The sequence below is a fragment of the Cygnus olor genome, assembly GCF_009769625.2.
Source record: "Cygnus olor isolate bCygOlo1 chromosome Z unlocalized genomic scaffold, bCygOlo1.pri.v2 SUPER_ZK, whole genome shotgun sequence".
Classification (NCBI taxonomy): Eukaryota; Metazoa; Chordata; class Aves; order Anseriformes; family Anatidae; genus Cygnus; species Cygnus olor.
The window spans coordinates 70,711-84,199 of NW_024429062.1; the positions used below are offsets into that span (position 1 = coordinate 70,711).

General features: G+C 40.0%; 1 protein-coding gene across 1 annotated transcript in view; it reads left to right on the forward strand.

Moving 5' to 3' along the window:
- The window catches only part of LOC121062878 (long-chain fatty acid transport protein 6-like), a 50,227-nt gene that overhangs the window by 23,604 nt on the left and 13,134 nt on the right, over positions 1-13,489 (forward strand). Inside the window, exon 5 of the mRNA XM_040543164.1 lies at positions 9,360-9,555. Coding sequence (XP_040399098.1) covers positions 9,360-9,555 — 196 coding nt within the window. The remainder of the gene's footprint in view (positions 1-9,359; positions 9,556-13,489) is intronic.

Consider the following 13,489-nt stretch of genomic DNA (forward strand, 5'->3'; position numbering starts at 1 on the left):
TTCATTCGTTCTACTTTTCCTGAACTTTGAGGATGCCAGGGAGTATGATATTCCCAATTGATTCCCAAAGCTTTCATAGTATCACGGGATATCTTAGATACAAAATGTGGTCCCCTGTCAGAGTCAATTGTTTCCACAATCCCATATCGGGGAATTATATTTTCTAACAATATTCTCACCACGGTTTGCGCAGTAGCTCTTACCGCAGGAAATGCTTCAACAAAATTAGTGAAGTGGTCTATAATGACCAATAAATATTTATATCTTCCTGTTTTTGGAAGTTCAGTGAAGTCCAATTGAATTTTTGCAAAAGGTCGGTGAGCCAATTCCCGTCCACCGGGAACTCTTCTCCGCATGTGCTGAGCATTTACCCTCCGGCAAGTTACGCAGTCATTCACAATTCTTTTTGCTATGTTATATACCCCTATACACATGTAATTTGTAGCAAATTGATCTACCAACGCCTGAGTACCCCAGTGTGTACGCTCATGTAGTCTCCGTAGCACCCTCAGAGCCATTGCTTTCGGTATTACCTTACGCCCATCGGTAAGGACCCATTCTCCTTTTTCAGTTTCCCTTATTCCCATCTGTTTCATTTTCTGCTTTTCTACAGCAGTAAAGCAGAGCAATGGGAGCGGAATAGGCCCATTCGACCACAGCGATTGAGCCGGTCCACACTTGTAACAATTTTTATAAGGAGGTGTTTCTTTTTCAGAGCAGTTGCACTCTATTCCCTCGACTCCCCACTCACTCCAGCAATCATAGCAGGGGAATTTCTTTAAATCCTTCCCCCTGCCGCAACTCGGACAGTCCGCCCTCTTAGCTATTTCATATACACACATGAGTGCTGCTCGTTTTGCCTCCTGGTCTGCCAAATTATTTCCCCTAATTTGAGGGTTTGTTCCCTTGTGATGTCCCTTGACATGTACCACAGCAATGTTTTTTGGTTCCCTTACAGCTTGTAAAACTTGGATAATTAGTTCCTCGTGAATCAGTCCTTTTCCTTGAGAATTAATTAGTCCCCTTTCTTCCCATATTTTTCCAAATGTATGGATTATTCCATATGCATATTTTGAATCTGTATATATTGTTCCGCTTTTATTTTTTAACAACTTTAGAGCCCTTAACATAGCATACAACTCGCAGGCCTGTGCTGACCAACTCGGACTCAAAGGGCCTGATTCTATTACCTCGAATGTTTTTCCATTAACCAATGCGTATCCCGATTTTCTTTTACCTTCAATTACCCTTGAGGATCCATCCACGTATATCTGCTCCCCTGAGGGTAATTCCACATTTTCTAAGTCAGGTCTTAATTTTACCTGTTCTTCTATATTTCTAAGACAATCATGTTCGAGCTTCTCTCTCGATTCACCATAAAGAAATTGAGCAGGGTTCTGTACTGAGGTTGTTTCTAGTGTTAATTTGGGTGAAGATATCAAAATTCCTTCATATTTCAGCGGCCTTGCATCTGTGATCCACTTTTCAGCTTTTTGTTGCAGCACTCCACGTGTATTGTGGGGGGATATAACCCTGATTTCTCCCCGAACGTAATCTTTTGAGCTTCCTCCACTAATAGGGCAGCTGCCACCACAACTTGCAAACAGCTAGGCCAACCTCTACTAACAGGGTCTAGCAGTTTGGATAAATAGGCTACCGGTTTTTTACTGTCTGCCCACTCTTGGGCAAGCACACCGTAGGCAGTCCCTTCGGTGCTATTCACAAACAGGAAAAATGGTTTCTTTAACTCTGGAAAACTCAAAACTGGTGGATGCATAAGTTCTTCCTTTAATTTCTCTAATTGCTCCTCATCATCTTTTGTCCATTTGAGTAATCCGTCCTTATTCAGCTTATTGTACAAAAATTTAACCTTCCCACTATAATCTTCTATCCATTGTCTACAGTATCCGGTCAGCCTTAGCAATTGTCGTACCTGTCTTTTAGTAGCTGGGGCTTTTATTCCTAGAATTCCTTTAACCCTTTCAGGATCTAATTTCTTCGTCCCTTTATTTAATGAATGACCTAAGTATTTTACTTCCTCTTCTACAAACTGCAACTTTGACTTTGAAACCTTTAATCCTTGTGACCCCAGAAAATTCAGCAAGCTGATACTTGCTTGTCTTACAGCATCCTCATCTTTTCCTGCTAGTAGCAGATCGTCCACATATTGAATCATTGTTGTGCCAGGTGTCCCGTTAAACTCTTGTAAAATTTGCTCCAGGGCCTGCCCAAACAGGTTTGGAGATTCCGTAAAACCCTGAGGCAAAACTGTCCACCTTAATTGTTGTTTTCTATGTGTATCTGGGTCTTCCCATTCGAATGCAAAATAGTCCCTAGATTTTTCGTCCAGGGGGCATGCCCAAAATGCATCTTTCAGATCGATTACGCTATACCATCAGTCGTCTGGATGCAGTTGGCTTAACAGGGTGTGTGGGTTTGCCACCACTGGGAACCTGGTAACGGTTCTTTTATTAATTTCCCTTAAGTCATGTACTAATCTATATTTACCGTCTTTGTTCTTTACTGGTAAGATGGGAGTGTTGAAAGAGGACATACAGGGCTCCAATAGCCCTTGCTGTAATAACCTTTGGATTTCGGGTTTTAACCCTCTCCTACCTTCTTCTGAAAGGGGGTATTGTTTCACCCTAATTGGTATTTCTGGTTTGTTTATGGTCACTTTGAAAGGTCTAATATTTAATTTTCCCACGCTCTCTGAGGTATACCAGACCCCAGGATCAATATTTGCTTCATCTACCACTCGAAGCGGGCACAGCTTAATTTCTAACCTTCTACCTATCACTTCTAACCCTATCCCTAACTCTATTATTAAGTCCCTACCTAACAAATTATATTCGGCCTCTGGTACTAGGAGCAGAGATCCCTTACCCACTTTAGAATCAGATTCGATGGTTACTTCTTTTATAACAGGGACCCCAAAAGGCTCCCCCTTTGCTCCAATCACTTGTACTTTTTCTGCAGAGGCCCTACATCCAGTGGGTAAGGTTTGGACTGTTGATCTTTCAGCCCCTGTATCTATGAGGAATTCTACTTCCTCACGCTGGGGACCTACTTTCAGTTTTATCAAGGGCTCGCTTTTATCTCGGGTCCCCAGCAAATAGAGCCCCTGACACCCCTATTCACTCTTTAACATCTTCTCATCCTCCTTTCTTAAAATCTCTGACATCCCCTGAATTAAGGGGAACAGCCACGTACCCCATTCCTGGCTGGGGTCCTCCCATTGCTATTTCCCGCAGGGGATATAATCCTTCCTTTAGGTCAGATTTTTGACTTCTTGTCCTGCTTCTTGTTACTGGCCCTTGTGCTTCATGATCTGATTCTGATTCTCCTGATACTGTTGACTCAGAGGGTCCATTAAGGGGACCGTCGGTGCAGGCGGTGGAACATAGGGCGGGGGTGGTGCTGGAACTTCTAAGTCTTTCCTCTTTTTATCCCGCCCTCCTTTTTCTTTTAGAGGGTATAATTGCGTCCTTGTATCTGAATTTATCCAGAGGTGCGCATACTCACTTTCCTCTGGGCTAAAGGGCTCCTTGGAGTTTACGTAAATATTTAAGGCTTGGCATATCCAATCCTCGAAAGAGCCAAATGGGGGCCAGAAAACGCTGTCCCCTTTTATGGACTTATTGCCCCATACTTCAATACAATAATAAATCATTTTAACTTTGCTCTTTCCCCGCCTAGAAGGGGAATCACTCCAATGTTTAATCATTACTCCTAACGGACTATCAGAGGGAATAGAGGGTATCCCTATACCACTAGATTCCCTTCCCATGAGGCCAGAAGGCTTACTTTTCTTCTGCCCCATCTTCCGGAACACCTTCACTCACACACACACAAAACACTTCCCCCTTTTCGTGGCCCAGTCCCTCGCGGGATATGGGAACCGCACTACCGAGGGGTCCACACTCGCTTCGTCCGCAATTGGACGTCTCATATGTCGTGCTCCGGGATTCCCAACCCCAACCGAATGGATCACCGGCCTATACTTACCCACCCCGTGGGTCTTCGTTCGGTCTTCGTGCACAAAGATTGCTTGGGGTTACCGGTTTTTATTTGCTTGTGCCTAATTTTAGGATTCGTCAGTGAAGGGCTCGAGTGAGGCTTTCCATTCCAGGGGCCGCCGAAACCAGCGGGGCGCCTCCCCCGAAAGGATCCCCAGTCAATCCGCCTTCATCCGAGTCACGGCACCAAAATTGTCATAAGTGAGACCACGCAATTTTCTGGTCTATCAAAAATATTTTATTAATTAAGTAAGCAGGCACAAGCAAAACAGCGCTGGGCGGCCAGGGAGTCTCCGCTCCGCAACGGCACACAACTTTCCTTTTTTCGCATCGCTGTTTTATAGCATCCAAGTTCCTGTTGAATCTCTTGAGGCTGCGCAGTCCGTTGTTGGGGGGTCATCGCTCCTCTCTCAGTGTTCATGCGTTATGCTCGTGCTCAGGAAAGGGGGTAGTGAAGCGATGCCTTGCGATCACAGAGTCTTTATTTCATCAAGGATGTTTGCCCAGCACCCCCTTCCCCACTATCTACTTTCTTAATCCTCCCCCTTAACAAGGCCATAAATTGTGAAACCTTATCTTCTCGGTATATTCTCTGCATTCCTTTTAGAGACAATGAGCAAACACCCGCTAATTTATCACAGTATCAACAGATGGGTACAACTGTGATGGAGCTGCCTCAATCACAAACACTGCAGTTGCAGCAATGCAGTCTAATAGGAAATTTACCTTAGTTGTGAACGACAAGTGTATTATTACTATGTCTTTTAAGAAAGCGTTCCTTCTGCAATCAGTTTTTGATGACTTCAGATACTTACTCTGTATTTTTGTGAAAGGGCCCAGTGCCTTAAGAGAATATTTCCTAAAGTGAGGCAGTCATATGTTGTGTTGTTGCAAGCGCAGTAGAATGCTGACCAGGACCAGAGGGAACAGCATGAAGCTGCATGGGGGGAGGTTCAGCTTGGATGCTGGGAAAAGATTCTTCACTGAGAGGGTGGTTGGGCACTTGAGCAGACTCTGCAGGTAGGTGGTCATGTCACCAAGTTTGCCAGAGTTCAAGAAGCATTTAGACAATGCTTTCAGATATATGGTCTGATTTTTAGGTAGTTCTTTGTGGAGCCAGGAGTTGGACTCAGTGATCCTTGTGGGTCCCTTCCAAGAACTCGGGGTATTCTATGATTATATTTTGTGTCTTGCACTGGAGAAACAAAGTTGTGCTGTAGTAACTTAAAACAGCCAAAACAACAAGAGGAGCTGAAAGATTTGAACTAACCGACCTTATATACTATGTTATATTCGTCCATTTGAAAAAAAAAAAATATAAGCAGTTAATTGTTTTCTAGCTCATCCTAGTCTGTGTCTTTTCAGCAAACTGTCATCAGTATTTTTATTAACCTGATGTATAAATATAGAAGCAAACTCACCTGTTTATTAACTTGGACTCTAGAGAATTAGAATGTTCCCAGACTGATGAATGACCTGCTTAATTAGTATGTATATATACACACATATTTGTCTCTTTTGTTCATTTTGGGACAAAGGATCTCTTGTGCTATATTTCATATCTTAGCAGAGGCAGAACATTTGAATAAATCAGTGGTGTCAGTGAGGGGTAACTGCAGTTCAGTTACTGGTACATTAATTTCAGTTTATCAACGAAACTGTAGAGAAAATATCCCACTTTGAAAAGTTTTAAGTTGAGCTGTCTAGAACATTCCAAAGATGGTAGACAATTTCCTGGAAGAAAAAGGCTTTCCTGCTGTACTTCAAAGTAGCACTGAATCACTTTCTTATAAAAAATGAATATATTTTTGTTTCCTTGACAGTGTAATGATCTTTGAATGTGGAACAGACCTTATTATTTCAGATATATGAAAATCTACAGAGTTGCTTTGTGATACTGCTTCTTAAGTGGAAAAAACAAATCACTCCAAAAATTACATCCATAGGTCATTTTTAGACACTTTATTACAGGTCATGTCCATGGATGATTTCATTGTACTGTGTAATATGACACAATACAATTGTTAATAACAACTTAGCAGAAAGTCAGTGAAGTACGTGCTTATGTATTTAGAAATGACTTTTGCATCTACAGTAAAGTAGGAGAGGAGAAAGGAAAATAAAATAATTTAGTTGATGTAAAAAACAAATGGTTAGCAACTGAGGGAGCCTTGTGAGTGATGTAGTTTTGGGATGATATATCAGGATAATGCTTCAGTGTGTAATCTGCCAAGAGCTGTCTGCATCTAGTGAAACGTATGCATTCCTTGCTGAATCACTGAAGAAAGACTCTGAAACTGGATGTAGAATTTTGGCCTGTTCAGGACACTGGTTGGAGGAGTCCCTTGGGAGGCAGTGCTGAAGGGCAAAGGAGTCCAGGAAGGCTGGGCACTCTTCAAGAAGGAAATCTTAAAGGTGCAGAAGCAAGCCGTCCTCACATGCTGAAAGATGAGCCGGTCCAAAAGAAAACCTGCCTGCCTGAGCAGAGATCTGTGGCTAGGACTCAGGAAGTAAAAAATAAAAAATAAAAAAATTATGACCTTTGGAAGAAGGGACAAGCTGCCCAGGAGGACAAAGATGTTGTGAGGCTGTGGAGAGGGAAAATTAGAAGGGCCAAAGCCCAGATTGAGCTCAATCTGGCTACTGCTGTTAAAGACAATAAAAAATCTTTTTATAAATACCTAAACAAGAAAAAGACTAAGGAGAATCTCCATCCTTTATTGGACATGGGGGAAAACATAGTGACAAAAGATAAGGAAAAGGCTGAGGTACTTAATGCCTTCTCTGCCTCAGTCTTTAGCAGCAAGACTAGTTGTTCTCTGAGTACCCAGTCGCCTGAGACAGTATGTAAGGACAGGGAGCAGAACAAAGCCCTCATAATCCATGAGGAAATGGTTAGCAACCTGCTAAAGCACTTAGATGTACACAAGTCTATGGGACCAGATGGAATCCATCCAAGGGTGCTGGGGGAGCTGGTGGAAGATCTCACCAAGCTGCTTTTCATCATTTATCAGTAGTCCTGACTATCAGGGGAGGTCTCAGTTAACTGTTGGCTGGCAAATGTGACGCCCATCTTCAAGAAAGGCTGGAAGGATGAACGTATGCTTCATTGAGTTGAAAGCCGGCTGGGTGGCAGGGCCCAAAAATTTGTGGTGAATGGAGTGAAATCCACTTGGAGGCCAGTCACAAGTTGTATCCTCAGGACTCAGTATTGAAGATAGTTCTCTTCAAAATCTTTATCAATGATCTGGATAAGGGGATTGAGGGCAGCCTCAGTAAGTTTGCAGACAACACCAAGTTAGGTGTGATTGTTGATCTGCTTGAAGGTAGCAGGGCTCTGCAGAGGGGTCTGCATAGGATGGATCAATGGGCCAAGGCCAACTGTATGAGATTCTACAAGGCTAAGTGTCAGGTCCTGCACTTGGGGCATAACAGCTCCATGCAACACTACAGGCTGGGGAAGAGTAGATGGAATAATGTCTGGCAGAAAGGGACCTGGGTGTATTGGTTGATAACTGGCTGAACATAAGCCAGCAGTGTGCTCAGGTGGCCAAGATGCCAAAAGCATCCTGGCTTCTATCAGAAATAGTGTGGCCAGCAGGACTAGGGAAAAGATTGCCACCCCGTACTTGGTGCTGGTGAGGCCACACCTTGAGTACTGCATTCAATTTTGGGTCCCTCACTACAAGAAGGACATCGAGGTGCTGGAGCATGTCCAAAGAAGGGCAACAAAGTTGGTGAAGGGTCTAGAGAACAAGTCTGATGAGAAGCAGCTGAGGGAAGTGCGTTTATTTAGCCTAGAGAAAAGGAGGCTCAGGGGAGACCTTATTGTGCTCTACAATTACCCTAAAGGAGGCTATAGGGAGGTGGGCATTCATCTCTTCTCACAGGTGATAAGACTAGAGGAAATGGCCTCAAGTTGCACCAGGGGAGGGTTAGATTGGATATTAGAAAAAAAAATCTTCACTGAAAGAATTGTGAAGTATTGGAACAAGCTGCCCAAGGAAGTGGTTGAGTCAACTAGGAGGTATTCAAAAAACGTGTAGGTGTAGAGCTTGGTGACATGATTTAATGGTGAACTTGGCAGTGCTAGGTTAAAGGTTGAACTTCATGATCTTAGAGGTCATTTCCAACCTATATGATTCTGTGATTCTATGATTCTAATTTATACTGGACTAGAGTTGAAAGGAAAAGAAGATTGAAACGGATCAGAAAATAAGGACCTTCAGCTTTCTGTAATATATGTGTACATATACATGTATATGTGCATGTGTATGTATGTATAGAGAGATTTGCATACATATGCAAAAGTATACGTATATAGAGATACATACAGATAGTCTTGGAGTACCAGAGTGGTGTGCACTTCTAAAGGTATGCGGTAATAAATGGTACCTGTATTAATTTTGTGCTACATCATTCATATGGCGTACTGTATTGCCATTTGCAATGATTAAGAACTGACTCTGGTTTTAAAATAGGTGAAATAAAAAAAATACATTTTAGGTCTTTTGCTTTCTGACACTTCAATTTAAATTTGATTTTATTTTTAAGGTGCTCCTTGCAATCACTGGGTTTGGGAAAGTATTCATAGAATCTGTCTCACTGAACTGGCTGAACACATAGTATTTCTTGTAATAAAACATGAGAGTTGACAACAGAAAAGATTTAAGGTCACCGGGATATACTGTATTCTAAGTAACGATGAACGAATCCTTGCAAGACTTAATGTTGAAAACAATACACAATATGACTCATATGCAATGTGTGGGAAGGAACACAAATTACAAGCACATGTAACCTTACTGTTTCTTTTAATCAATCTGAAGACACGGGGAAAGTAATTATTAATCTCCGATGACTTTAATTGCCTGTCAGAAACAATGCCTGCCTTTCTGCATTTTTCCCAGCTTTCTAATTGCTCTGAGTGGAAACAGGCTGAAATGATATACCTTTTAAAATATAGAAATACTTTTATAAATTAGTGTAGCCATTATTCAGGCAATAATTTGCTTATTCAACAAGATGATAGCTTTTGGATTGCAGTGTGCTACCTTGTAGCTGTAGGCTAGCTGTGCCAGCTTTCTTTAACTTCCTATTGTTTTGCCTTGCCTTTGCCCTTTTCCTTTTCCTTGCCCTTCCCCTTTTTCTTCCCCTTTTCCTTCCTCTTCCTTTTCTCCTTTCCTTTTCATTTTCCTTTCCCCTTCCCTTTCCCCTTCCCCTTTTTCTTTCCCTCCCCTGTTTATACTTGATGTATATAAGAAAGTACATTTTCCCCACCAAATATGCAACATCAAATGCAGTTATCTTTTTTTTTTTTTTTTTTTTTTTTTTTAACAGAAGGATGGAGAAAAAAATCATAAAGTTCGACTGGCAGTTGGAAATGGAGTAAGAAATGATGTGTGGAGAGAATTTTTAGACAGATTTGGTTCCGTTAAGATCTGTGAGTTTTATGGTGCTACTGAAGGAAACATTTGTTTTATGAACCACACAGGAAAAATTGGATCTGTTGGACGCACCAATTTCTTTTATAAGGTGACTATTTATATTTTACTTTGTAAAAGGGAGTGCTGAAAGTCAATGTGTTTCTCAATTTGACCATAGGACGTGGGACTACAGTCATAAGTATAAGGTAAATTTTCTAACTCAGTTATTGGAAATTTAATTGACTGCCTGTGAAACCTCAGCTGCTGAAGTCTCATTTTGTATTTCAGCAACTTTGATGAAGTTATATGTTGTGGGGAAGAGCAGTACTTGTTATTTATATCATACATGCTCTCTTCTCCTTCACCTGTCCGGTTAAATGAAGACGAATTGCTTGATGGGTCAGCTTACAAGTGATATGTCCACCTAAAAGTATTTCACCAAAACTTCACAGATTTTGCCCGTGGGGTCCTATTAGTACCACGCTTAAATGACTAGAGAGAACAGTAAATAATGTGTGTCTCAATCTCAAGCTTTAGCTAATAACATGTAAAATTACTTAGCAATGCTTTCTAGTAAGGAGACTAGGTATTTAATGTTATGTTGCTATTTATGTCAATTTTTACTCTACTTGAAATAAATAGGACTACACACATTGCCTAGAATTTACAAAAGTAACTCAGATACCTATCTATGTATACAAATCCTCCTGACTGAAGTGGCATTTGTGCTTCTAAGGAAAACTAACAGTAAAATGTCCAGACCAATCTGTTTTCACCGTGATCTAAAAATATTGTTTTGAAGCACATTTGTGTGAGGTGACTTCAGATGAAGTGGAAATATGTTTGTAGACAGCATATGTCCCAGGGTTCACAATCTCAATACATCATCACCACATAGACTACTTCACAATTCAGGGCCCAGAGGAATTCCTAGATCTTCTCTGCAGGGATCGGAACCAATCAGCCTATGTTTTGCCTTCAGACTTTGCAAGGAACAACTTGGAAACATTCAGAGAGAGACCACAAGAGCTACAATGTTTTTCAGAAACTGTTGGGAGCTCAAGAATTAAAGCAGATTTACTCTGCTGATTTTGTGTGTTCTATGTCATTGATAATTTGTAATGTGCAGGGACATGTGGTGACGGTAGCTGTCTCTAGAAAGACAGAGATCCACCACAGGAAATAAGGAATCTGGAATTTAGGGGAGCAGTAGCTGAATCAGGAGCCTTAGAGCTCATGTTACATTTTGTTTTAGAGGGCCAAATGATCTAACTACTTGTAAACCATTTTTTTCCTTCTATCTCAGGAAATTTTACATTTGTTCAGAACTTGAATATGTTTTCAGAATTTTAGAACTTTTGACAGATTTTTGTCAGAAATCACTAACCTTCTGGACTAAGTTACAGCAGAAAAAGGATTAGACTTGAAATTACCTAATTATTGACTTACTTTTCTCTACTTTTAGTCAAGTAGTAGTTTGTGCTTTTTGCATGCATTAATGTTGGCATGTCCTATATCAATAAAATTTGCTTTATGCATTCCCAAAAGGCAGATTAGTATTTGGGGCTTTTTTTTTTTTTTTTTTCCACATGAAACATGATACTTTTTCCTCTTTAATGACTGGATTTTCAATTTAAGACAGTTGCTGCAGATTAGGAGAAAAAACAGCTCATGCAAACTGCAATAAATGCAGTTGTAACTAACTACTTGATTTCACTAGACATCTTTTCTATAATTTAAATGCTGTTTCAAGTTCAAACTGCTGTATTCTGTGGAAACACCAGTATAGTCTGCTAAGATAATTATGGATTGTCCCCTTGCTTACTCAGTATGAATATGGAAAGACAATAAGGGATTTTATGAACCGGAAAAAGCCATTCATAGCATTTGGCTTGGCTTGAAATCAATTTACGTTTTGTTAATACTCTGTTTTCCTTAGAAATACATCTACAGTAAGTCTTCAGTTAGTAAGTCTTCAGTTATTTCTATAGTTTCTGTTATAAGAATCGTAGCTAAAGCACGTTGTTTGTGAGCAGACTCACTATTTAGCTACCACCATTGTCCATGCAGGCCTAAGGTATACACCCCTTCCACCAACATATGTGAATTTGGCCTTCTGTGTCTGTAGAGAAGAATAAAGGTTGTCACTGAAAATGAGTTTCAGTGTGGAGACAAATTACCTCACCTTGATTATGTGGGCATGGTATCCTTAGCTAGGTTTTGGGTGAATTATATGACCCTCATTATGTGGGAATAGATCTGGCAAAAATATCTTCCAAATTGAGGTGTTCTGAAAGACTTTTCCAAGGCCACATCAGGCACTTTTTCATAATTACTCTGTTTTGATTCAGAACATTTATGGTTGCATGATGTACCTTATCTCTCTCTCAAATAATTTATGTCAACAGAACAAAATGACATTAATATTTTTGTATTACACTACTTAGAAGTGTCAAATTAAATTTTTTCCAGTCTGTAAACTGATGGGACTTTGCTCTTTTTACCTGTGCAGTCACTCTGGAATGACAGCTCCAGTCTGCTTTGTGACGCTTTCTAGTTTGCAGGAGCAGCTAGCTCCCCCATATGCTGAAGCAAAGTAGTGTTGACATGAACAAATCCTTATGTATCTGTATGGATTGTGTAAGGAGATGCAGAAAAGAAAAGTCAAAAAGAGGTAGAGAGAGAGAATGGGTGGTGGAAACATGAGACATTTTTTGTGATTTTCATATATATAAAAAATTAATACTAAATTTTGGGGACCTCCTTTTATATGTGTTTTTGATTATTCTGCAATTGAGTATTGTGACACAAACTCACCCTGCTTTTTAATGCCATATCTAAGTTAGTTTTGACTTATTTAAGGCTTTTGCTGTTTTTAAATATGTTTTACAGGTTTAAGGTTATTAGACAATGCATTCTGCAGTGTAGCTGTTGTGTTTGTTTTACTTCAGTCTGAATGACATCCACTGGACATCTAGCAATACATAAACAAGAGCAGCTTTATTTCCGATTCTCTGACCCTTGAACGACCTGAAGTTGAAAAGGGAGACTCTCATGCTGGAAAGCAGATAATGGCACAAACAAGGCACATCTATCTGGTTACTAAATTATTTTGCTTCTGCAAAGAAATCATACATATGTTTGAAATCTTATTCTCTTGACAAATAGGATGATATGAGAAGATATTCTTAGGCATATATCCTGGGAATTTCCTACACACCTGTTTCTTAATCTGGGAACAGAAAGGAAGAAAATTGAAAAAGGGGAGAAGAGATTTGGGTGACCATACATGTGATAACAGCAAAGGAAGAAACATACTCTTTCTATTGGCATAGTTACACAGTCAGAATGAAGTAAATGTGGTATAAAAGTCCATACATACAAAAATCACAAGTATAGTTGGAATAATGGCAGGTAGGTTCAAGATATAATATTTTTAGTGGGGAAAAACTAATAGAAATATGATGTCATTTCTGTTGTGCCTAACGGCAATAAGGGCACAGTTTCTAAAGGTGAAACGCTGACAGAGGTTACATCTGTAAAAAAAAAATAAATTTAGCCCTCAGAATGAGGAAAGAATGTTTTGTGTCAGTAACTGCCAAGTGGTCAGGGGAGAAATAGCTTTGATAAATATTAGGGTTCTACACATTTATTTTTGTAAATAATTTGGAAGTCACAAATTAATGGGAAGAAACAGATGAATGGTATAGCAGTTGCCAGACATCCAAGAAGTGACTGTGTGTGAGATGTTAAATCAAGGCACTGCTCTTGTTTGCACTTATTTTCACATAGTACTCTTTATATAAGAGGAATTGGTTCATGTGCTTGAAAGCATCACTGTGGTATATGAATAAACCCTTAAATATGGATATTCATAATGTTCATATAGACTCAGTGAACAGCATAGTAGAATCATTTGGCTAGCTTTTTAGATGATACCTGTTGAAATATTTTACAAAGAAGATTATGTAAATTAGCATAGTAATATAATAAATTGCTGTCTGAAGTTTACACCTGACATACATCTGTATGCTAACATTTATG